General features: G+C 42.0%; 2 protein-coding genes across 2 annotated transcripts; one reads left to right on the plus strand and one right to left on the minus strand.

Moving 5' to 3' along the window:
• Positions 1-360: 360 nt before the first annotated feature.
• On the plus strand, positions 361-23,820 carry LOC135214467 (small ribosomal subunit protein uS5-like). The gene is given in 5 exon segments (XM_064248812.1): positions 361-481; positions 19,228-19,428; positions 19,430-19,535; positions 19,704-19,877; positions 23,467-23,820. Coding segments are annotated over 4 exon segments (804 nt in total). The 5' UTR covers positions 361-481; position 19,228; the 3' UTR covers positions 23,791-23,820.
• On the minus strand, positions 6,556-7,884 carry LOC135214207 (zinc finger BED domain-containing protein 4-like). Its single transcript, XM_064248273.1, has one exon. The coding sequence runs from the start codon at positions 7,882-7,884 to the stop codon at positions 6,556-6,558; it is 1,329 nt and encodes a 442-aa protein (XP_064104343.1).
• Positions 23,821-26,089: the final 2,269 nt, after the last annotated feature.

A 26,089-nucleotide genomic window follows, 5' to 3' on the forward strand; every position in this document is an offset into this window, starting at 1 on the left:
TTAAGAATCGCTTCAGTTATGGCCTGGAATACTACCTGGAATTTCACTACACGAGGCGATGGTGGTATCGTCAGAGAAAGACTAAAATTTACATGTTTTATGTTTGCTTTTTGGTGTTTAGTCTAAGGTCACCTCCCTACACTCTAGACAATGGTAAACGGTGAAGTATAACCTAATGATGACTATCCTCTCAGAGAGAAAGAGAGGGAGAATTTTAGTTAAATCTCTCTAAACCATGAAACAAAATACATGATAGAAGTAAAAGATGGAAAAAAACTTTCCTAGCTCAAGACAGGTGATTGTTATTGTATGCTTTATTTAGTACATCTCTATGATGTTCCAATATTCTTGGACTTCAGTAGAACGTTTTCTGTGATGTCGACTTTCTCTCTGCGGGTCTCGGAAGAAGGAAAACGTACAGCCATTTAAATTGTGACACCAACCAGAAGTGAGGAAGGCATTCAGTTAAATATTGGTTGATGTACGTATACCATTATGTTCTTGTGATGTTTTAAAAAGAAGCTACTGTAATTAAAGTGCAGAAATTTAGGAAATTAGTGCATATTCTCCCACACTTCTTTGCAACATAATGGGTATTTCACGTAGCCATTTTGCACAATGCACGGTGCACCAACTACTAGTGAACTTTGCATCATACGCGAGTTCTGTTTTGTAATAGTCTAATAGACCATGGCAAGTCGCGGCCGAATATTGATAAAAATTTTAGTCTACTGATTTCATCGAAGAAATGATCAATAAAAAAATTTAATTGCATGATGCAATATAATTGTGTCCCTAGAAGACGGATCCCAAAAGTTACATCATCTCATTCATCTTTATTTTTACGAGAAATTATAAGAAAAAATTAGCAATATAGACGTCGAAAGTATAAAATAGTAATCCAGTGGTTATAAATGAGCTCACTATTACAATAGTGTTGAAAGAAATACTGATGACAATTATTGACGGTCAACACCTTATCATCGCATTAGTGTTCTTGTCGAAAATATTAAGACATGCAGACTATCATACATATAGAATTTTAAGAAAATGGGCTATTATGTAATTAGCGTTTTTAAAAGCCCTTTTCATCTTAATTGATCAAAAGGGGACTATGAAATTTTGTAAACGTGAAAGGTAAATTAATGTAAGATTTTGACTAGCGTGGAACGACATAACCTGGGTAAAATTCAAAGTTTTTTTTGTTTTGTTTATAACATTTCAGCCTATACAGGAGTTGCGCTGCCATTTATTTAGTTCAATTCAATTTGCTTTAAGTAGCTTTAAATGCCCGATAGCAGAGATGAAAACCACGAATTGTTTCTGTAATCATAGTACCTATACACACACACACGTATACCATACTTATTGCTTTTATTTTCATATTCTTACACCTAATTCATGTCAAAACTATGTCTAAATCATGTGATATTCATTAAAAGTTGAAGGCAGAAATACGACCAAAATTCCCATGAGAAATGGAAAGAAGACGTACTTTAATTTTGCAGCATTACTGTATTAGTCAAGAACGGCCTTCTATTAGTACTTATGGCAGATAATATTCTTATGATATTTAAAGGTTAAAAAATCGAGTTATTTGGAGTTAAAGTTTCTAAATATAAGCAAACTTAGTTTCTGGAATACCGAGATATCTCAAAACAAACGTAATTTTTCGTTATTCTCGCTCCTCTTAATATCTACACAATTATAGATGAATATAAGTAAATATAATGAATCTAATGAGGCGAATTCGTTGTTTGGGCAAAAGAAATAGGTTATTCTAAAAAATGCATCTTTTAGAAGACTTTCGGGGGGACCCTCTACGAGAAATTCACACCATCGGGCTCTTTACTCGCTCATTTTAAGGCTTTCCTCCACGTAAGTGTACGGTTTAATTTATCTCGTTGTATTACTTCGTTATCTTGTGCCATCCGACCTTGTATACATAGCAGAATTTAGTCTAATCATTGACTGTTGCACTTGTGTAAGAAATAAGGTCATTAGTTAATGTTTTGGTGGTGAAATGTAAGTTTGAAAATAAACTTTGGGAAATGTGATTCGATGGTTCCCCGCATCCGGAGCGGCCGAGGCAAAGTCTAGTTGTTTTGGTCTGTAACTGCGTAAATACTTCATTTAGACTTTAGTTGCATGGTTTCCAGTGATGAAGGAGAACCGCTGATTATATGAAGACCGATGCATTTACTAAATGTTTGACAGGGTTATCCCCGATTCGGAGGTCCCGCCAATTTACTTGGCCGAAAGTGTTGTCTTTGTTCGCGGTGAAGAGAAAGTCTGTAGAATTAGGCTTTGGAGAGGTCGGGTTAATCGTCAATTCATTGTCATGATTCTGAGAAGGCGATTTCGTTTTGGTTAATCTAGATTGGCCCACTTACTCCAGCGCCAGCGTTAAGGCCGTCCGCATTAGCTAGGCTATTTGTCAGACCAACCTGTCGTCTCCCCCGGCCTACTTGAGACCTACCGGTATTTTCGAGTTATTTACCTGTATATATAGGCTAGCTCGCCTCGAGTTTCTTATTGTAGGCTGGGCAAATTTGTTTTATATCCAGCTGTTGCAATTTATTAGGGTAAAATACCGAATGGCCGGCCTCTTGTCATAGCGCAACCACCTTCCCGAAAATCGGAAGTTACGGCCTTAATTTGTGACTTGCGAGAATAAATTTACTTCGGGAGGAAAGTAGAGGAAGTACCGTTTCGGGAAGGTGGTCGCGCTATGGCAGAGGCCGACCGCTTCGGTATTTTAACCTACTGTGCATCATCCACGACTAGGTCACAAGACTGAGAACGGCAGGAAAATGGCTTGCTATGTCAGTACGTTTGTCTCACACTTTTACCTATTTGTTCTTAAAGCCTATCAGAATGCACACTGCTTCGTTATGCAATATTTATTTTCTGTTGAAGTGCATAACGTGCAAAGGCTAGGCACGATAAAAAATACATTTCACCCCAACCTGAACCGGCGTCCTTACTCGCACCTTGCTGTGAGGAAACTTCCTCCCCCCCCACCCCCCCTCGGCCCCCCCCCCCCCCCGGATCCCCCTCCCACTCACCCATATGACATTGCTTATACTACCAGTACAAGGTGCAGGTAACCGTTCCTCAGTACCCAATAGCTAAAATCTACCTATGGTTTATTTACCCATCGTCAGTATGCTCAGTAAGCATGGGAAATTTTGCTGCCTAAACTAAAAGGCCTGCTCCAGGTTAGGTTGATTCGTTTGGTTAGGTCACAATCATTGTTACTATGCTTGGCCTTTACCCCCCAGCCAGGTTAGGGCACACGCCCTAAGTCAGGTTAGGTTGGTTCATTTGGTTCGGGGGTCAGTTTAGTTAGTCAGGCTGCACGTCTCTTGCCCAAACCTCCACTTAGGTTAACAGGCCATATGTTCAAAATATGCATGTAGAGTAAGGGGACAGTTTAGTTACGCAGGCTGCGCAACTCGTGTCTGAACCAATGTAGAGTAGGGGTCAGCCACACATCCGTTTCATGGATTTCCTAGTTTTAATTGTCGTCTTAGTTTCCCCCACCTAGAAACCCTGGTTTCCCAATGGGTCCCCCCCAATCCGTTCTGCAAAAATTACACCTGAAAATACCATTTGTATAATCTTACTGCACGTTTTCTAAAATCGGACCAAAACTTAAGCGCTAGATTTGTCAAGTTTTACCAAAATATCTTCCATTCAGCTGCCATCATGTTTTTATTCGGCTGCCATTATCAAGCAGACGATACTCTTGGCCAACTAGACTTTAGGCGCTCCAAAGGCCTAGTTATGCTTATGTAGGGGGAAACACCACCGACTACCAACCCTTATCACGCTGGACAGGTCTTATTCACTTGATATTTAAGTGGTGAAACAAGAATACAATTACAACTCCAAGCATACCATTCAAAAGATTGAAGTTTTGTCAACATAATGTGATGCCCATCTCCGATGTCAGGACGCGTTATAATGTACTTTTTTTCGGGTTGTACACGTTGATCGTACATGGTCCACCCCTGTACCATGCGGTTTTTTACCCTAACTGGTTTGGACCATGGATGGCAAATGCCTCCTAGCCATGAGTTACATTAGGAATGTAAGTTCTGACTAGGCCAGGGTATGACATCCTCAGAGAAATTTGAGTTTTTGCCAACGTTCATGGTTGGATTTCTTAAGCTTTTACGTTGCCCAACTCTGCTTCTGTTCCCTATCATTCATGTACCTAGATTTTGTAATTTCATTCACAGTTAACTCACACCTGCTAAGTCAGTTGTTAAGGATAGGCTATAGCTTAGGTTAGAGGTTAGCCTAACCTATCCATTTACAGTCAGCTCAAGATGAGGGATTGGTTAGGCTATGTTGACAGTAATGGCCAAAATCACCAGTTAACCCTAAGTGGACAGATTGGGTAAATGACTGGGCTGTAACATAGTGGTCATTTTCTGGAAAAGCGCTTGAATTATGCCAAGGTTTTGTAACTTACAGAAAACACTTAGTGCGAGAGGAGCGTAGGTCTCCATGTGCTGCCTGAATTGGCCGCAATTCCTGACTGATGTTTGGGGCAACAAATTAAGTAAATTTTTGGGAAGCTAATGCTCATGGCAACAAATTAAAGTAATTTTTGCGGAAGTTGGCCATGTTCTGAGAGTGGTGTTCACTGTGTCGCAGCCCTGTCATTTACCTTATACTCATATAGTAATGACAGGGTTTGGTAATTAACAGATTTACTCGGTGAATCAGGCAGGAAAGAGGTGCTATTACTTCTATCGTCCACAAATTCACCAATGGCAACTTTTAAGACTCGATGCCTCATGACATGAGTTAGTTGTGTGCTTGATAGGGCTGGGCAAAAATCGCAAACTTTGGACTCGACAAAATCGACTCTTGGAGAGGGTGGACTCGCAAGAATAGATTCTGAAGTAGACTCCCCTCCCAACGTCATTCTGTAGTATGTAGTGGCGAGAGGTTCGACGCCGTCGATGGAGTTGACTCCCTGGGTGCAGCTGCACCTAAGACAAACAAACAAGGGACTCGGGGGGTGGGGGGAGGTCTTGGAGGAAAGAAATATTCTCCGAGTCACTCGGGCGCTTCCTGTTCCTAAGCCGCTTAGAGAGACTTAGGCCCGCATTCCAGGATAATTACATGCAGGTGTTCACTGTCCAACCAAACAAGACTATAAAGTCAATCCAAAATCGAGTGGTAGGGAGGAGTTTAAACAGATTAACATATCGTCGCCTATTTTCATATGGGAGAACATTGCTTTAGGCTTTGTCTGCTTTATCTGGGCCATCTTATCCTCTTAATCTATGACCTTGCCCTATGGCTTTTAGTTTTGGCAGTTTGTCTCGAATCATATAGCCTATTCCTTGGTTTTTTTTGTTCATTATAAATGCTATACTTATTTCCTTCTTTAGTGTTTGTCTTATTAACATATGATCAATTATTCTACTATATGTTTCAAAGATTGATTGTAAGTTTAATTTCAATTACAATTGTTTACACTCATTTTTATTCACCTCAGAAATTTTCTTTATTAATCTATTTCATTTGACACTCCCTTATTATGTTTTTGTTTACTCTCTCTTTTATATATCCACTTCATTTTATTCTCCTTTCTCTTTTATACATCTTCCTCTCTTTTTAAGCTTTCACTTTTACTTTATACATCTGTTTATTTTAAAGGTCCGCCGTTTCTTTTGCCTTGCTGGAAATATTTGAATATCACATTACAGTAATGACAAACATTTCCAATATGATATGACAATACATAATAAATATTTTTCAGTATCACATTTGGTACATAAATCGACCACCGTTTAAACCAATATCACATGTAGTAATGGTGAAAGCTCAGTAACACATATTACAGTAATATATATTTTCAATATCACGTTACCTACACCAACCAATAAAGCAATATATATCATATGTATTAGTAATGATGAGGGATCAGTATCACATATTACAGTTACAGTAATGATAAACATTTTCAATATCACATGGTTCCGACCGTGGTTCCTACATCAATCAATAAAGCAGTATCACATATATTAGAGATGGATCAAACTAGCAGTATGCCATATTAGTAATGGTAATAATTAAAATAAAGCTTCAGATAGGGTTTATTTACATGTTTTTATATTACAGTAATATATATTTTCAATATCACAAGTTACCTACACTAACCAATAAAGCAATATATAGCACATGTATGAGTAATGATGAGGGATCAGTATCACATATTATAGTTACAGTAATGATGAGGGATCAGTATCACATATTATAGTTACAGTAATGATGAGGGATCAGTATCACATATAGTTACAGTAATGATGAGGGATCAGTATCACATATTATAGTTACAGTAATGATAAACATTTCCAATATCACATGGTTCCTACATCAATCAATAAAGCAGTATCACATATATTAGAGATGGCATCAAACTAGCAGTATTATGATATTAGTAACGGTAATAATTTAAAATAAAGCTTCAGATAGGGTTTATTACATGTTTTTTATTCAAAAACAATATCATGTTGATATTTTTATCACTCAAGCACTACGTCTGTGTGAAATTAGTTCCTGCTTTCGAAAAAAAAGTCTTTCAGAAGGTACAGAAGTAGCTGGAATGCATAGAAACTTTTTAGCTAAGGCATGCAACTTTGGAAAAAGTACACTATCCATTTTCCACCATTTCAATGGGTCCTCATCCCGGGGAATTATTGGTTCCTCGAGGTACCTCCTCAATTCAATGTGAGGCCCTATGCTTGTCAATCGTTGTGACTTCATAGTTGTTTCCACTTTAGCATCAAAGCATTGCCAGAGTGATCCCCGTTTAGCCTGCACTTCATTTATGTGGCTCTCTGTCTCTGACGACTGGGATACATGAGGTACTGGCACAGACTCGTTTATCTCCTCTTGAGAATATTCACTGCGCATTAAATTCATAATTCTCTCTTCAGTCACCTTCACATTTCCCATGTCAACAAAAGACACTTTTTTAAACCTCACGTCTAGCAACGTTGCTGCTCCCAGCTGGAACACCTTTTCCACTGTTGCAAATCTTTTTTGCAACTGTTTTTGCAGTTCAGTGCCAAAACCTGCACTCATGTGAGCATTTGAGTTTATGCACTGCTGAAGTGCCCTCGTAATTGGAATAACCTTTGACAAGGAGGTGAAATTTTCTGTGGACATTTCTCTCGTTGCCTCTTCAAACGGTCCCAGTAGCAACACTGCACCTTTTACAACTTCCAGTTCCTCACTACTAAGGCACATGTTGCCTTTCCCTAACAAACACAAAGTGGTGGTAATGGCTTCATGCTGTTCGAGAAATCTTTCCATCATATAAAACGTCGAGTTCCACCTGGTGTCAACATCCATTATTAACTTTTTCTTTTCCACTCCATTTTGGTTTTGAATTTCACTTAGTTTGTCTGTTGCCTTCACGCTGTGGTGAAAAAAAGACACTATGCGCTTAATTTTTTCTTGTGACAGCTTTATTTCATTTGTGTTTTTTATTGAATCTTGCACAACGAGATTCAGTGTATGCGCAAAACATGGCTGTTGTTTTATTTTCATGTATTTTGTGACTGCTGCCACAATATTTGCTGCATTATCAGTAATGCAACATTCTTTATCAAGAATTTCCCATAGAGTGCAAATGCGTTTTAGTTCATCAGCAATATTTTCTGCTGTGTGATCAACTTTCAAACGAGCCGTTTCTAATACAGCTGATTTTAAATTCCACTCTGAGTTAATGTAATGAGCAGTCACGGTGATAAAGCCCCTAGTTTGCCTTGAAGTCCATAGATCTGTTGTGAGCGATACATGTGGTGTTTCTCTTAGCTCGCCCTGAACTTGTTTAACAGCTTCATCATACATTGCAGGCAAATATTTTCTAGTCAGATCCCTCCGGCTAGGCATAACATACCGAGGATCTAGACCATGAACAAAATTTGTTCCGACACGGCATACAAACTTCGGTCCTTTTACAATAGGAAGGTACTAGCGGCAGCTGGATAGGTCGTAAGCTTTCGAACAAGGAGTTCGGTAGTTAACTGCTTGTCCGACAGGCGCGCTAGCGCGCGACTGGTAGGTAAACAAACCACTTTTGCTTTCGGCCTGCTGGCGTGTGGACGTGTATCATCGTCTCTGCCCGCTTCATCGTCGTTGCTTCGCATGATTGTGTTTTTCTTTTTCTATTTATCTAGTGAAACTGAATTGTAAGTACAATCATTTCATATTTATTCCCATTGAATTCAATGGGAATAAATATGAAATGATTGTACTTACAATTCAGTTTCACTAGATAAATAGAAAAAAAAAAAGAAAAACACAATCATGCGAAGCAACGACGATGAAGCGGGCAGAGAGCGATGATACACGTCCACACGCCAGCAGGCCGAAAGCAAAAGTGGTTTGTTTACCTACCAGTCGCGCGCGCCTGTCGACAAGCAGTTAACTACCGAACTCCTTGTTCGAAAGCTTACGACCTATCCAGCTGCCGCTAGTACCTTCCTATTGTAAAAGGACCGAAGGTTTGTATGCCGTGTCGGAACAAATTTTGTTCATGGTCTAGATCCTCGGTTATGTTATGCCTAGCCGGAGGGATCTGACTAGAAAATATCAATTGTGAATTAAAGGATCTTGGTTTCACCACGCCCTCCGATTACCCGAGTGCCGGGACTGAAGGGCGTAAGTGCGGGAATCATTTTCCCAGAAATGATCCTCGTATTGTGTATGCCCTCCGTGCCGAGGGCGGGAGAGCGCTCGCTCCGAGCGTATATTTGGGTTGGAAAAACTTATTCAGTATGGAAGTGGAATCGCAAGTACAGTATTCTTTTTCATTTTCATATATTATTTTGATTGTAGCAATACTCATTTTGGATCAGTTTCCGAGCTTACCCGGAAATTGATCCTTTCCCCTTTTTATTTTGAATGAAGTGAAATCGCAAGTGCAGTTTCTTTTTTCATTTTCATTTTTTATTGAGATTGCATTGTTTACTGGATCAATGTTTCCGCTATTTCCCGGGAATTGATCCTTCCCCTTTTTATTTGTATGAAGTGAAATCGCAAGCGCAGTATTCTTTTCATTTTCATATTTTTTTTTTGATTGCATCAATTCATTATGGATCAAGGTTTCCATAAACCTTGATCCATAAGGTAAGGAATGGATCCTTTTACCCTTGCGCTCGGTACCGAGGCGCAAATGCGCTCGATCCGAGCCCTTATTCATTGTGAAGTGAATCGTAATGCAAGATGCATTTTCATTTTATTCCTTATTATTGATTGCATCAATATTTATTTGGGTTCAAGTTCCGCTCAGTCAGGGAATTGATCCTTATGCCCTTGCATTCGGGCCGATGGCACGATTGCTCTCGGGCTCTTTTATATTGTTGTTGGGTACATGGGTACTGTGCGGGGGTGGGGAACGAGAACCCCCCCCGCTCAGCTCCCACAGATGGCCCTTCCCCTTGGGGGGGGGGGAGGTTATCGGCGTTCTTCTCCTCGCCCGATCCGTCGAGCGCGGGGGGGGGCGCTCGGTGCCCGATGTACAATTGTATTAGGGGTCTTCCACTCGTTCGGAGAGGGCTCACCCCCCGCCGCGCGAGGGACTTCCCCCCCACTAATCGCTACTACTGTTATTTCCGCAGGTGCTACTGCCACGAGGGTGGACCTTGGTGAGGTATGGGCGTCCTTCCATTTGCAGGGCGTGCTAGTGTCCAGGGGCTGCGGTTCTATGTCTGGGCCTACTGCGGTCACCCATGGAGTGGTGACCACGCAACCAGGTGACGACGTCCCTCCTCACCTGGTGACTCGCCTCACGTGGTAACAGTCTTGCCTACAGCCGCTGTGAAGTGCCGTTCGCCGTACGAGAGGGGGGCGTGCCGCCGCCGCTCGTGGTTGCCGCGCTGCAGCGACCACACTTCCGCTGCCCTAGAGCTCGCCCCTGGACCTGCCGCCGGTACCAGGATGTTGCTGGCTGCTGCTCCACTTCCTGTGTTTCCGGTGCTACCTGCCGTACCTGCCGATTCTGGGTTGACTGTCCCTGCGTTGCTGCGCTGGCTGTCCCTGCCGTTGCTGCGCTGGCTGTCCCTGCCGTGCTGCGCTGGCTGTCCCTACCGATGCTGTGCTGGCTGTGCCTGCTGTTCCTGAGATGCCCATACCTGCTGATGTCGTCCCGGTTCGTGGTGGTACTACCCCAGACTTTGGTCTGTCTGTACAGGTGCGTCCGGGCCCTGTGGCTTCGGCTACAGCAGCCCCGGCTCCGCCCTGGATAGCAGATCTTACGTCTGTCCTGAGGAAGCTGACGAAGAAGAGGAGGAAGGTGTCGTCGTCGTCGTCTTCATCTTCTTCATCGTCGTCGGCTGCCGCCTCTTCCCCTTCGACTTCTAAGGCTTCACAGCCGAGGAAGAAGAAGGTTGCCTCCTCCCTCCTAAGAAGTCTCCCTCGGGAGCTTCTCGGGACCCGTCTCACCTCGGTGGGACGGGAGGGTTCCTTCCGCTGGTCCTCCTGCTCCTTCGGGAGCGGGGCCCGTCTCTTCTTCCGCAAGGAAGAAGAGACGGACCAGAGGGGTACCGGCTAACACCGGTACTTCCTCGCCTGGTGTCAGTGGTTCTGCCACTGCATCAGGGTCCGTCTCGGCCTCTCGTTCGCCGGGAGGTACGAGTGTACGGTCGTCTACCAGCGACCGTGCAGCCAGGAACCAGACCTCTTGAGTCCGCTCAGCGTCAGGTTCACGGCACGGGGCGGAAGACTGGTGACAGCCGCTCATGCGGACTCTCACCAGACCAGCTCTCACTCTCGCGGCGAACAGCTGGCTACCCGGGGACGTGAAGGTCACGACCGACCACGGGCTGAGGCTGGGAAGAGGTCCTCCCGTTCGCCGGTGCCAGCCACGGCTGGAACCAGCGACGTGACGTGCCGTGAGGACAAGCACCGGTCTCACTGTGACAGTGGAGCCTGCAGGTTCGCCTTGACCGTCGCTCTCACAGAAAGCGACGGGTACGGCAACCAGCACCAGCTCTTCTGACACTCGAGATCGGGGCCGCTGTGCTCAGTCCAGCCGTTCTCCACAGCGAGACGGTTCGACCAGGCATGCAGCTCGATCGCCACCGCGGGTTGACGATCGCCTGCAGCCCTCCAAGCCTGCTGGTTCTGCCAGCGAGCAACGAGGGAGCGTCAGGTCTGCCTCTCCCGTACCTTCAAACCTCCTCGGGTTACACCGGGAGGAGCGAGGTATTGAGGAGTGATCGTGAGGGGTGCGCCCTCATGATCCCACACGACGCCCTACGTGCCAGGCACGGTTCTTGGACGGCCAGGAGGACGTATGCGCAAGTGGATGGGGAAGACCGAGAGGGCTGTCGCTGTTCCCCCTTCTTAGGAGGAAGGTTCTCGGAATATGCTCTTGTTCGAAGGGCTTAACAACGGTCCCCACTCTGCAAGATGCTGTGACTTCCGAGATCCAGAGGAACTTTGCCGAGGTTACGGCGCTGATTCGTCAGCACAATGACCTCGGGGAAGGATCGCTGCTTCCACCAGCAGAGCCACGTCTCGGCTCGAGTCGTTTTGGGGCCCGAGAGGGAACCCAAATCGACGGTGGGTCTGCCGCGATCGGAGCTTGCCGACTGTGTTGAACCAGGTAGTCTCTCGTCTCCGGACAAGAAGGCTCTCTCAGTTCTGGCCGGTCGAACAAGCTACTTCACCTCCTCTACTGCGACAGAGGCGTTTCTACGTGTCTTCGGACACCGTATTTAAATACCCCTTCGGTCCTCCTGAGGTTTCGACCTCGACGAGGACTGGAATGAGTCGGAGTCGGTATCGGCTCTCTCCTGTCAGGTGTGATCAGCCCCACCCAGACGACGTTCACAGTGGCGGCAGACACTTACCTACAGTATGAGTTCGTAACCCTCCTCGGGGTGAAAACGTTTTCCTCCTGACGATACGTTTTCCCAGGCTCTGATAGGCCATCGCCGCAAGGCGATGGCTGCTCCTTTTCTTCTCCAACTGCTAGTTCCGCTGGAAGGCGAGCCAGTATCCAATTCCTCCCCCATTCCCTCTCTCCTTACGGCTACGAGGGAAAGGGGAGGGATCCTACAGAGATTTCTCTGTAAGATCCCACGTTAGGGGCTGCGCTACCGGGGGGACCTTCGGGTCCTACCTGACGTAAGCCCCGGTCCGGTTGAGAGGGATCCTGCCCCTTTCTCGATTTCTACGGGAATCGCGAAGGACCACCAGCCGATGTCGTTGACGAATTCGGTGGGGGGTTTTCGCAGAGTGCTTAGAATTCTACGGAATTTCTAGCGCACTCAGAGTGTTCGAGTTTTTTACGATCTCCAAACACTTAGGACGAGACCACGGATCCAAAGTGAGCGAGAATCCCCGATAATTGTTACACGATAATCGGGAACCTCGCTTATGCTCGAATTCCTGTAATTTTCTAGCATTTGGAAGATGACTGCTGCTGAAAGAAGAGTATCTCACAGTAGGCGCTTAACCTGGAATAGAGAAGAACGGACGGGAACTTCCAGTTTGGCTTGAACTATCGTCTTCGGTATTCTGTTCACCATTGAAGCTTTCCTTTGGGAAAGACTTCTCCTTCACTCTCTTTGACTAGAGAACGAAGGGGGTCGATCTCCAATCCTTTTTCTCATTCCTCGAGGGGAAAAGATTTTAGGATGGAGGTCGTGGTACAGAACCACAAATATACTACGTATTTAACCCTCGCGACATGATTCTTTAACAGTTGAATTGTCCGTGGGGTAGGCGCATACCGTAGTTAACTCTACGGTTTGTGACCGAGACGAATTGTATCTTAATTGAACTGCAACTCGGGGTTGCCTGCAACCTCCCAGCAGTTATCAGTTTCGATTTTAGATACTTGGTATTGTCATGACAACACCAAATCAGCTTTTGTATTTACCGAAATCCGTTTCGGTTAAATATAATTGCTCGAGCGTATTCTTATGCTCGATGGTTCTAGCCCGAACGCATTCCTTCGTGGAATAATGGATTACCTGGCAACTCAGGATGACGAGTCACCGAGAGCTACTGCGTATTGAACTGCCTGATAGCGGCTCAGTATCAGCTAGGGTCTCGGAGATGCACGGTCGGTTACGTCTCTCTCTCCCCTGGTTGGATTGACTACCGAACCGTATCTCTGCCCAACAATCATGGACTTAGGTCTCTGATTAACGGGGAGGATTCTCGCAATAATGAAGGACCATCTACTGCTGTGACGCTCGATTTCATCGCCTTCGACATTGCGAGAATTTTCAACAGAGATATCTCTTGGACTCTTTCATCTTTCTGTTTACCGCACGGTAACAGAAGTCTGTACTAGTCAACCGCTGCATCGCACTGCGATAATGCGAATGATTTTGCAGACATCTGAGTTTTTGTCTTCAAAATATCTCGTATTCGTAGGTGTGCAATTCATTGCTCGCCCCGAAATTAACAGGATATGTCAGAAGACATCTCCGACCTGACAGCTCTACTTCCAAATGTTCAGCCCATGAGAAGCAGTTCTTCAGGCAGTAGTTCCCTGTCTTCATTACTGGAAGCGCTCCACTTTTATTGCAACTACGATCCTCACCGGACAGCAATCAATAGCGGGTTAGCGTTCTCAGTCTTTGTAGCACAGGTTCAGAATCTTGAGAATCCTTCTCTCGGTTCAGCTGTGAAGACGTAGGTTGCATTTTCTGTACACCTTCGTCTTCAACGTCACATAGTGTTGTTTCTCCTTACCCGAGAATCAACTATACTATGAGATATCTTGCCATCAAGGACCTCGGTCTCTAGAAGGCAATTGACTTTCGCCTGTTGGGCACATGCCTTAAGAGAGTCATCACCTTGCCTTCTGGCATCGGTGACGAACAAATTATTTGTTTAGTCTCTTGGCATAACCCTTTTAAGGCGAAGGTCACGTGACTGCTCGGGTGCTTGGACAACTTGCCTCCTACCGAACGCAGTCAGTAGGCAGCTGTCAGAGCGCCCAAGTCTGTTACGAACTTCGCTGTGGACTTAGTTCGGTTGTTCCATAACAATCTTTTCTTGTCCTAACGGCTTGTCACAGTACCCATACCATCGACACCCACCATTGAGTGTCGGTGTCCTATCCACTACCGAGAACAACAACGTCGCGGCAGACGGATAGACCAGTATGGGTACAGGACATCACCGAAGTCGAGAAGAGGGATAGGTCATACGACCATTCCCTTCTTTTCCTCTGAGGTAATTGCATGACTTTTCCTGCGAAGTCAAGCATCCAGGGGATGGGGATTCGTGACGCTCGATTTCGTACCGAATTCGTAGCGAAGACTCTGAACCCTTCGGTTCCTGACGATCGGTTAGAGTCCTTCACAATCCCCTCCCTAATGGACTTCATTCCGGGCCACCTTCGCCGATGCGAAGGAGATGCTGCTTTGTCTGTGAAAAGCGCGACCGCGGCGTTTCTGGAAGAAATCGATCATTCCCAGGCTGAGTGTTGAAGACTTCGTCAGCACCAAGATGACCTAGAAGTACACTCCCTCGAGTTACACAAGAACTTCTCCGTGGCGCAGGTACTGAAGGCAGGGGTCTGGTACAACCAGACCACTGGCACCTCCTTCTACCTTTTGGATATTGCCCACAGGTCCTTGGATCGTTTTCCTTAGGACCCGTGGTGGCTGCTCAACAACGTTGTCTAGCTAACCCAGACCCTAGCAGGCTGAACAGCATCGAGTCCTGGTGTGACTGTAAGAATAGATAAGTGAATGAGAGAGTGACTGGCTTCTCTTCCTATCTTTTTCTACCCCTCTACCTGTGGGTAGGGGGAGATACGGTCATCCACCTTGCTGGATAAGGACGAGATGCCGGTGAGCTACTCGACAGAGCCCCATCCTATCCCTTTCACTAGGGATGGGAGCGAATATCCACCACTTCCTCCTACAAGGGGGGGGAAGTGGATGCCAACAAGAGACAAACCATAACGTTATGTTGCCTCTTGCAAATAGGAACTTGTTCTTGTTTGCTGGTACGAAGAGATACGCTTGCCTCTCTCTTAGTACTTGGTCCAGAGGTTCGACCATTGATCCTGCGGTGCACACCCCGATCAATCGGACAGAGGCTTGGATCCCTCCCTCGCTCTTACGACCAGGGAGGCATTCCAAGGTTGGGCGAACACCAGTCAGTTCACAAAAGACTCAGATTCCTCCCACCAAGAAGTGAGTCTTCCTATTGTAAAAGGACCGAAGTTTGTATGCCGTGTCGGAACAAATGACAATTTGTCCAAAATTGCATTTTTCCTAACTATACCAAAACCTGAGGTCCTTTTTACACATAGCCCCACCTCATGCCACCCCTCACTCTGCAGTTTTTGCTTGGGCCAAAAGCAAAAGTGATTTGTTTACCTACCAGTCGCGCGCGCGCCTGTCGGACAAGCAGTTAACTACCGAACCCCTTGTTCGAAAGCTTACGACCTATCCAGCTGCCGCTAGTACTTCCTATTGTAAAAGGACCTCAGGGTTTGTATAGTTAGGAAAAATGCAATTTTGGACAAATTGTCATTTTTGAATCCTTTGTCTTCGACAATGGATATTGGCTGCAAGTCAGTTGCAATCATTTTAATGAGCAGTTTATCAAGTTGTTGCTTTTTCAAACCTCCTTCCTTATAGCCATCTCTTTTAGCAAATACATCAGGCAGAGTTTGCTGGGCAAAGTGGCTTGATGTGGCTTGCGATTGAGACAATGTTGCAGGTGAAACAGGTGAATTATTCTCTTTCTGTTCTGCATATTGTAAAGGGTGCTTTGACTGAATATGCTTCATCATAGAACTTGTAGTTCTATTGTAAGCTAACGTTTGCTTACATATCAAACACTTAACGGTGGTGGGGGAATCCTGTTCCATGAAGTCCCACACAGGACTCTTTCTTGCACGTTTTGCGGCTGGCTGCATGATTAGAATCAAAGTCCACGGACGAAATCTGAGAAGAAAAAAATCTGTATTTTCACTTAGTAATTCTGCTTAGAAGCATAAAGAAATGTTTCTTCTAAGTTGAAAGTGAATTCGAAATTAAAAGGAATTCGTGGCTTATTTGAAAAAAAAAAATGTATGTCACGTGTATTTGTGACTATTTCTCATAATTACTACTATTTACTGTCATAAATACCACTGCTACTATTTATAACACGTATGTATGTACACGTTTTATAACTGTCCTCTAAATGCAACGTTAGAAATGCTTTATATACAATGCACTGAACTATACACTTACATTAAAATGAGGCGATTCCGACACCGACGACGAGATCTTCCTATAACCACTGATTGTCATTGACTGATGATCGATCCCTGACCCTGAGCGGTCAGCGAGCTGACCCCAGGTCGGTGATCTTGATGAATGAGTCATGATCAGGTGCGCCGAACGGCTGGCGGATAGGGAGCAGAGTGGAGTCTATTTTCTGTGGATGTGAGTCGACTCCGGGATCGCTAAGGTAGACTCGCCAAGATCGATTCCAGAGTCGATTTCTGCCCACCACTAGTGCTTGACGTCAAGGAGACATGTACTGCCTCTCTCCCTCATGATGTCTTATATATTTGCTCATAAATATAACTAGGGGTTGCTGTTGGATTTATTCTTTTCTTTTATGGTATGTCAATTTAAAAAAGTTACTGCATCCTCAATCTTGAAGTTACTTAAATGTTACAACAAATTTGCTCAGAATTTGTTACAGAATTTAGTTCTTATCTGATGATATAGTGAGCTGTAATTAAAATTTTACATAAAATTAATTAGTAAAAGCATGTGTAACTTGTTAAAATTTACTATTGTCTTGTAAAAGGGACTGCAAGTTCTTGTGGAAGGTAGGGAAATTTTTCTAGAAATATATGCAACTTAGTGATTTATGGCACCTCCTTTAGGTATGTTATGACGCCATAATATTATTGGCACCTTATGGCCCTGATAACCAGAACTGCATGTTATGGTGCTAGACAAGCGCCTTAAAACCGGATCGCTGATAACCGGAGACTGCCTGTACTAGGTAAGCCTTGGGGTTGGCTAGGCCAACAATGCCAGGGCTTGCTAGTCACACCATTTGATGCCCCATTAAAACTCCAGAAGACTTCATCGAGAAGGGAGCAGGTTGTGGCTGTCACCTTGGTAAAGGGGTTGGAACTCTGGGCAGAAGGGGGTCATTGGTGATGGATAAGGGCTTCTCACTCTCACAGGCTGGGCTAAATATATATTAAGCACACCCCTCGACTGCTAAATTAAAGGCTGGCCAAGTAAGAAAAAAATTGATGGAAAGAGGAAGATATGCAAATGTGCATGGTATAAAAAAAAAACTACCATCTATTGCAAAATTATGCTACTTTTTACCAAGTTACAAGTTTATTTTCCAGTTTATTTTGAAAAATAATATGACTGTTGGCATGATGCTGTAACAGAACTAAAATCAGTAACAAATTTTGAGTATACGTATGTATTTAAAATATTTGAGACATCATTGGTTGGGAACAGTGATAAAAATGTGAGGTGAAAATGCTGAGGTGGATTATGGGAATATTGCTGCTTGAGAGATTGTAAAACTAATGAGAGTAAGCTTTGTAAAGATACAGGTGATAAGAGTGTCACAATTGAGATGGTAATGGCATGTGTATGTTACCTGTCCAGAATGGTTATCGACATCTGTCTAGCCATTTAGGGCTGGATCCCAGTGCCCCTCCTGGATCCCAGTGCCCCTCCTCCATAGCTAAAAATTTAGTCACAACATCTTACTTATACCTCCTATAGGCCTTCCAGAAGGAAGAGGGAACCAGAAGCCTTATTTAATTTACAAGCTTTGAGGAGCCCATAGTTTTTTTTTTTTTTTTTTTTTTTTTTTTTTTTTTTTTTTTTTTTTTTTTTTTTTTTTTTTTTTCTCCATCAGCCATCTACTGTATATTGTGCATCCTACCTTATCAAAACGTTTTAATGCATGATTTCAAGTCGCTCAATGTCTAGGGTTAGAAAAGCAGAAAAAGTGTCAAGGTGTTGATCCTTTCTTACCTGGTACAAGGAAAGTAAGGCAAAGTTTCTATCTGAACTGCATGCCATCCCAACTTAGGTCAAGGGTTTATAAATCAAATAGGGGAGCAGTGGCATCGTCAAAAACATTTACTAATACATATTTGTAGTATTTTTGGTTTCATTTTAGTGACTTGTTACTAGGTCTTAATTGCAAGTTTTCTAGTGCCAGTGTTGGTTCATTTGATGTAAATTCCCTTTATGGTTTATATTTATATTGTTGATTATTTAGCTTGTGGCAACCTCAGCACATATACAATGGGGCAAGTTAGTTGTAAAGTTTAAAAAACATCGTACCAGTGGGAAGTGCTGTCCCTTGTACAATCATATACTATGGTGCAAATGGACAAGTTACCACCATGATGAAAGTTTAGTTAAATGCATATTGGGCTAAGGATAAACTTTTACATGCTTTTGTTTTAACTTCGGTGTCTGTTTGGGTCAAGACTTTTTAGTCAGGTTTTCAAGTGTTCCCATCTATTAACTTTTGAATTCTGCATGGGTGCTCAGTTCTGATAAAAAAAAATACACCCTTATATGATCAATCTTTCAGTAACTATGGATTTTGCAAACCACCTTTGTCTTGACAGGATATCACATTCAATTTTGTTAGCTACACCAGGAATTTTTAACTGTTGAATAATGTGTACCAAAAGAAGTGTGGGCACCAAAAATTGAAGGAAATGCTACCAGAAGTGAAAAAAACATTTCTGTATACATAGCATTTCCTTCCATGATTGGCACCCACGGTTTTATTTTTGTAGATAGGAGTTTTAATTGTAAGAAAATCCTGGTGCATAATTTTTTTGTTTTGTTTTTTAATTTATTTTTTAAGTAAATGTCTGTTTAAAAAGATTTTGTTTGTTGCAAGAGAAAATAGTGTTATTTGTCATGGTGTAATTTTGCACATTTGTAGTACAGTGAAGGTTTTTGCCACTAGGGCTGTTTTGTTTTTATTTGTTATTCTTACTGTTAACCAAATTACAGTAGTGGCCAGTTGAGAGTAACAGACAGGTCCCACAGTGAAAATAAGCCTAACCTTTCCTCGAGTGGTGTCCAGACTGTCCTACCCTGGCCAAGTGGTGTACAGTAATGCACATGTCTTCATGTATCCTTGGTGTTAGCCACTTTCAGTTAAGATTTCATTGATTTTATTATTTTTCATCCTGTGTTGCAGAATGGCAGACTCAGGATCTGGCCGTGGAGGCTTCCGGGGAGGTTTTGGTACCCGAGGACGTGGTCGTGGAAGAGGTCGCGGTCGTGGGAGAGGACGTGGCCGTGGAAAGGAAAATGAAAAGGAGTGGGTTCCAATCACCAAACTAGGCAGGCTGGTAAAGGATGCCAAGATCAGGAGTCTGGAAGAGATTTACCTCTTCTCTCTTTGAGATCATTGACTTCTTCCTTGGCTCTCAACTCAAAGATGAGGTACTGAAGATCATGCCTGTTCAGAAACAGACACGTGCTGGTCAGCGCACCCGTTTTAAGGTAAGAATATTACTTGACTTGGAATTGCTTGTGTTGTATTCTGTAAATTTTTTTCTTAATGCCAAGTGCACTTTGATTCTGATGAGTAACAGTTGTAAGAAATGCCTTGTATATCTTTGGTGCTGATAAAATTGTTCATGGACTAATTTTTCATACAAAATTTTCCAGGCATTTGTTGCCATTGGAGATTTCAATGGCCACATAGGTTTGGGTGTCAAGTGCAGCAAGGAAGTGGCAACTGCTATCCGTGGAGCAATCATTCTGGCTAAGCTGTCCATTGTCCCTGTAAGAAGAGGTTATTGGGGTAATAAGATCGGTAAACCCCATACAGTACCATGCAAGGTATGTCTCGATTTGTTTTTGTAAAACTTACACAGCTTGGTGGGGGTTTAATGAGTTCTCAAGTTAAAGCAAAAAGGATGGTTGAATTCTCTCTCTCTCTCTCTCTCTCTCTCTCTCTCTCTCTCTCTCTCTCTCTCTCTCTCTAGCAGTGCCAAAAGTGTGTGTTACCATTGGGTTGCCCTTTTCAATTGCGACAAGAAGGGATTTAGACTTAGTACTGTAACTGAGAGACTTTGGGTAATTTCCCCTGCTAATGCAACCATCCCAATGGAAGCAAATATATTCACAAGTTCTATTTTTGCTGCTAATGTGTCATTGGAATCTTAGCCCAACTCGTAGACTTAATCGAAATTGTGAAAGGTAAAGCAGTTTATCATGAACATCAAAATGAAAGATGTCAGTATTTTGGTGTATTGTTGTATCCTCAATATAAGTGATTTCTTGTTATAAAACCTGTGCTTTGTTTTCCAGTAGTTTACCTACCTATACCTGTAAAGTCTGTCTCATCCAGCCAATAGGATGCAACTAATTTCATAGAAAAAGTCTTGAAGATATAAGGAAATTACAATGAAGTCGAAGAAAATTTGGCTAGGTCATTTTTGAATAAAAATTTTACAGTAATTGCACTTTGAAGAAATAGTAAGAAAAAAATATAAGGGAAGAAGATTATTTGGTTAAAAATGAAAGTGGTAGGTGGTGGAGTCTCTCTCTCTCTCTCTCGCTCTCTCTCTCTCCCTCTCTCTCTCTCTCTCTCTCTCTCTCTCTCTCTCTCTCTCTCTCTCTCTCTCTCATATGTATTTAGATTTAGAATATTGTTAATGCTTTTGTAATTTATGCCAAAAAGGGAGTCATCAATGTTCCTGTAAAACTCGAGTGCTTTCCTCTTTATAGGGAAGTTCTATGATAACTGCAGGTAGATTATTGGGTAGATCTCCGTGTTGGTGAAGTCATAAACTCCACCAACTCTGTTTTCTACAAACATCAGCTAGTTCACATTAATTGCTTCCTTTAGGCATCATGCAGTCTTTTATACTGATTATACAGTCCTTGTTGGACAAGTGGATAATGTGCTTGCTTACCGATTTGGTAGTCTGAGTTCACTTCCCCACTGCCAACATGGAATCTGAAATTTATCTTGGGTGTGATTAGACATTCATTTCTCGATATAATGAGGTTCAGGTCCCACAATAAGCTGTAGGTCCTGTTGTCTAGTAACCAGTTGGTTCCTAGCCCTGTAAAATTATGTAATCCTCCCAGCCAGCCCTAGAGAACTGTTAATCAGCTCAGTGGTCTGGTTAAACGAAGATATAGTTTCTGTTATGATTATTGGCATAAAAAATTACAGTAATATAGTTTACATAATTCCCCCCCCCCCCCCCCCCAAAAACAAAATAAAAAAAAAAAAAAAAAAAAAAAAAAAAAAGCACTTTTCACTGTCTTGACCGCTTCAGGCTGAAAGTGACAGTGCTTTTCTTGACATCTTAAATGTCATAAATTAGTCAAGTCTGTGTCTAAAAAATATTGCTTTCCTGTTGGCTTGTTCAACAGGACATGTAGTATATGTATTTGGTAACATTGAAGTAGACGCTGGGATTTAGTGGCGCCAGAGGTGTCTGTTACCATTCAGTTGACATTTTCAATTACAACAGAAGGGGATTGGCACTTACCATAAACGAGACTTGCTGCAATTTTACTGCAAACACAACCTTGTTTATGGATAAGTTACATTTTCACATGTTCCAACATTGCTGTGAATTCATTATTGTAATATTAGCCCTTCTCCTACTATTTGGTTGTGTGTGAATTTCGCCTAAGTATGTAAAAAAAAAAAGTAGTGTGATTCTCTCTCTCTCTCTCGTTACTGTATAGATTATTGTTAATGTTTCTGTAATACATTTGCTGAAAACAGCTGTTGGTGTGCCTGTAAAACTCGAGTGCTTTCCTCAATAGGGAAGTTCTATGATAACTGCAGGTAGATTAATGGGTAGGTCTCCGTGTTGGTGAAATCATACACTCTACCAACTCTGTTATCTACTAACATCAGCGTGTTAATATTATAATTGGTTCCTTGAGGTATTAGCAGTCTCTTATTCTGGTTATAAGGCCTTGTTGGACGAGTGGTTTGCGTGCTCACCTGGTTTGGTGGTTTGAGTTCGCTTCCCCGCTCTGCCAATGCGGAATCCGTGGAATTTATTTCTGGTGATTAGACATTCATTTCTCAATATAATGTGGTTCGGATCCGGCAATAAGCTGTAGGTGTCGTTGCTAAGTAATGAATTCGTTCGTAGCCTTATTAAAATATATAATCAGTTCGGTGGTTTGGTTAAACTTAAGGTATACTGAACTTACTGCACTGGTTATGCAAAAATTGTATTTTGCACTGTCTTGAGTGCTTCAGGTGAAAGTAGTACCTAGTGTTTTGTTTGACAACTTGAATGTCATAAATTAGTAAAGTCTTTGGGTCTGCAGAAACCTGTTATAAGAAAGTAAGCTACCAGTATGGGTATCTTAATACATTAAGAGGCTTGAAAAACCAATATCTGTAGCAAAAACTTCATCTACAAATCTTGAAAAATTATCATCATTAAAGTCAACATATTACGATGGTGTTTACCAATATGCTATTGTTGTTATGAGCACTTGGAAATTTGGTTGTGCTCACTAATAGATGGTGGTGATACTAGTGATAACTGTCAACTTTACCATTATCACTCTAGTTTCAAGTATATTTGAAAAATTTGATTAAAGTTAAACAAGTAATGATAAAATGAAGTGATATACATGTGGTTTGTTAGACATACATAGGTAATTTACAGGCACCTTTAAATTTGTAGTTTTCTGCTAAGTAAAGCCAACTAATTTGTTCACTGCAACTTTTTGAATTAGTAATATAATATATAATAATATTTGAGGTATTAATACCAATAATCTTAGTGTTATCAAGTTTATGCGTGTATAAGTACTACTGGAAGTCTAGGGCACTGGGTAAACATTCAGGTTTGCCTGTAAAATCTAGATTTGTTTTTGATAGCAATTTTTATTTTTTGGGGAACGGGGATTAATACATCATTGGATATGTTTAATGAAAGTACTCTTGACTTGAGGTCCCCTTTACTTTATTCCATCCACGATACATGAATGAAGTCACTTGTTAAAATGTTGCTTCTGTGGTAGATATTGGTAATTGTTTAATTTTGGCTGTAGTATAAGTAGTTTGGAGAGCTGTTGATGTTTTTGTAATATCTGTTAAAGAAGTATTTGTACCTGTATACCGCGAATGCTGTCCTCTCCTTGGGGAAGTTTTATGAAAAATGCAGGCAGAGTAGAAGGTAGATCTGTGTTGATGCAGTCTTACACTCCATCAACTCTGTTATCTACAAACAAACTTTTTCATGAAGTTGTATTGGTAGTGATATTGTAGTTGAAATTATATATTTCTAATAGTATTAGATTGCCTAGTAGGGGAGGGGAGACTGAATTTTTATTTTATTTCAAATTAATTTAGTTGTATAAGTCTTGGTATTTGTAATTTAATAAAACTAGCCATGTTAAAACTCCATTTTGTAATTTTGATGCTTTCTTCTTTCAGGTGACTGGCAAATGTGGCTCTGTATTAGTGCGACTTATCCCAGCTCCCCGTGGTACTGGTATTGTCGCTGCTTCTGTGCCCAAGAAGTTGCTACAGATGGCAGGTATTGAAGATTGCTACACAAGTGCAAGAGGCCAGACTGCTACCCTGGGTAACTTTGCTAAAGCAACCTACGCTGCCATTGCAAAGACATACGCTTATCTGACACCTGATTTGTGGAAGGAAACGGTCTTCACCAAGTCTCCATACCAGGAGTTCACTGACTACCTGGCCAAATACCATAAGATCAGCTCAGAACAGAGACAAGAGACCAAGTTGTATTAATCCTGAAGCAAATATATGTGGTTCATGTGAGCAGTTTTTTATTCTCCAAGGTGGTGGGTTATTACATTCAAAGTCATTGGAAGTTTCTCCTGATTTTGTTAAGAATTGGTTGTCTGGTAGCTATGACCGTACTATGCCACCCTTTTCTGTCCCTGTGTTGTTGTCAACTACTATTAGTGAGGAAGATCTCTTGCACTGTCTTTGAAGGCCTTTAAATCACTTCCTGAAGAGGGTACGAATCAGAAGGGTGCAGGCATTTCTCTTCTACCAGTCTGCACTTGAAGCAGATAACCTAAATGTTGTGCAGCGCCTCAGCGGCATGGTTGGTATGGTATCAGTGTTGATAAAGTTCACACTCGACGTGGTTCGGAAGTCACGTAAAGCCGTTGGTCCCGTTGCTGAATAACCACTGGTTCCATGCAACGTTAAAGCACCATACAAACAAACAAAAATACCTAAATGTTGACGCCACCTTTAGTATAAGTCATAAATCAATCTATTATCACATCTCCAGGAACGCTGTTGTTACCTGTCTAAGTGTAATTTAGATATAATTGTGGTAGATGTAGTTGAGTTATCATCTTCTGCCTCTCACTAATTCTTCCTCTATTCAGCCACCGTGCATGTTATCAAGAGATGCAGTCTACCAAGGTGACAGTGTTTCAACCTCTTTTACCTCAGGGCGCATCAGTGAATTAAACTTTGAGGTCCACCTTTGATTTTAGTGTTCACCATCTTTTTGCAAGCGGGCAAAATAAGAGAATCAGCAAGAGTATGTGACTTCAACTTTACGGTAATCATTTCCGATACTTCATAAAATGCAATTTGAGCTTTTTCAGACAACGTTACTCTACTTTTGAAAGCAAATGCTTGCTTGCTTGTTTTGTTGGTTAAGTCTTTTCCTTGAAGACTGCAATGTACTGCTTGAAAATGTTTACTTAATTTACTAGGAAGCATAGGCTCATTTGACATTTTACAACCACAAACCAAACAACGGGAGAGGCTGATTTTCATCTCTAGTCCACGTGAAGCCAAAACTTTAATAACTTTTGTCGTATTTCCGATTAGGTCTAAAATTAATTTTCTTAGCTGGACACTTACTTCACTCGAAACGGTTTCAGTATTAGAATTAAGTTCTTCACTAGTACGTATCTTGCTTAAAAATCTGCCAATTTTATGGGTAGTCCACCTGGTTTAATATTATATAAAAAAAGTGTCCACGAATTATGATTCACCGAGTGTCTTGAATGAGACTTTTGAAGAGTAATGTATCGGCATTTGGGGATCTACTGACTGACCAGAATCATCATCGTTTTTTATTAAGCTGACCTTGTGTCAGCACGGGCTCTTGCCCACCGAGCAGCCCGTAAAAAATACCAGAATCGCAGATGCCCTTGCTTTTAAACTCCTGCATTATAAGTCTAACCTGGATTGCTGCACTGGTTAATTCTATAGCCAACCGACCTCAAGGAAAATTTGGTATGTATTAACAAATGTCCTTACATCCTCTGCACTGACCATATGGTGAAGTCATTAATCTGGGTTATTATACTAGATTAGGCTGAGTTTATTTTGGTATTTGGCCTCTGGGGAAATTTAACATTATTCCTGCTTTGCTTTTATGAGAGGAAATCAAAGATCAAGAGTGACAGGCAGCTACTGTGGCTGAGAATCGATAGAAAATGCAGGCACTTAAGAAATTGTGTTAACAGAAGAATATACTACTCGTCACAATAATACAATTTAATATCCAAGTACCGGAGGGAATCGTGAAAAAAAATTACCAAAAGTAATAAAAGATTAATATATTTTATTGTCCGTTCCATTTCAACCACGAATGAGAAGATTAAGCAGAACCAGTCCTTTATATTTTTAATGGAAATTCACGTATCGGCAATAAAATAATTGTCAATGTTTTTCCGATACCGAGATTAAGGATGAAATTGTTTAAAAATAAAGTTTTAATTTTGCAGCAAAGCTTAAAACACAAACTTTTATTTAAAGGGTGCTAAGTTTGGCTGTCAAGTTCTCGTGTTCCGTGGTTTACCTTATAATTTTCATTAAGCATTGTTTCTGACAAAAATAATTTATTGTGATTAGCAACTATGGGTAGAAAGCATAAGGAATCAAATGAAATGGAAAACAACGCAGTAGAATATAGTACTCAGTGTGAAAAGAATAATGTGAGTGCACACGTAATTACTCCTCTGTCTTTTTATGGTAAAAAAACCAGTGAAAATACCTTCCAAATAGTATACCTTACTGGATTTTAAAAATCTATTAGCCTATCATTACTGTA

The sequence above is a fragment of the Macrobrachium nipponense genome, chromosome 45 (assembly GCF_015104395.2).
Source record: "Macrobrachium nipponense isolate FS-2020 chromosome 45, ASM1510439v2, whole genome shotgun sequence".
Classification (NCBI taxonomy): Eukaryota; Metazoa; Arthropoda; class Malacostraca; order Decapoda; family Palaemonidae; genus Macrobrachium; species Macrobrachium nipponense.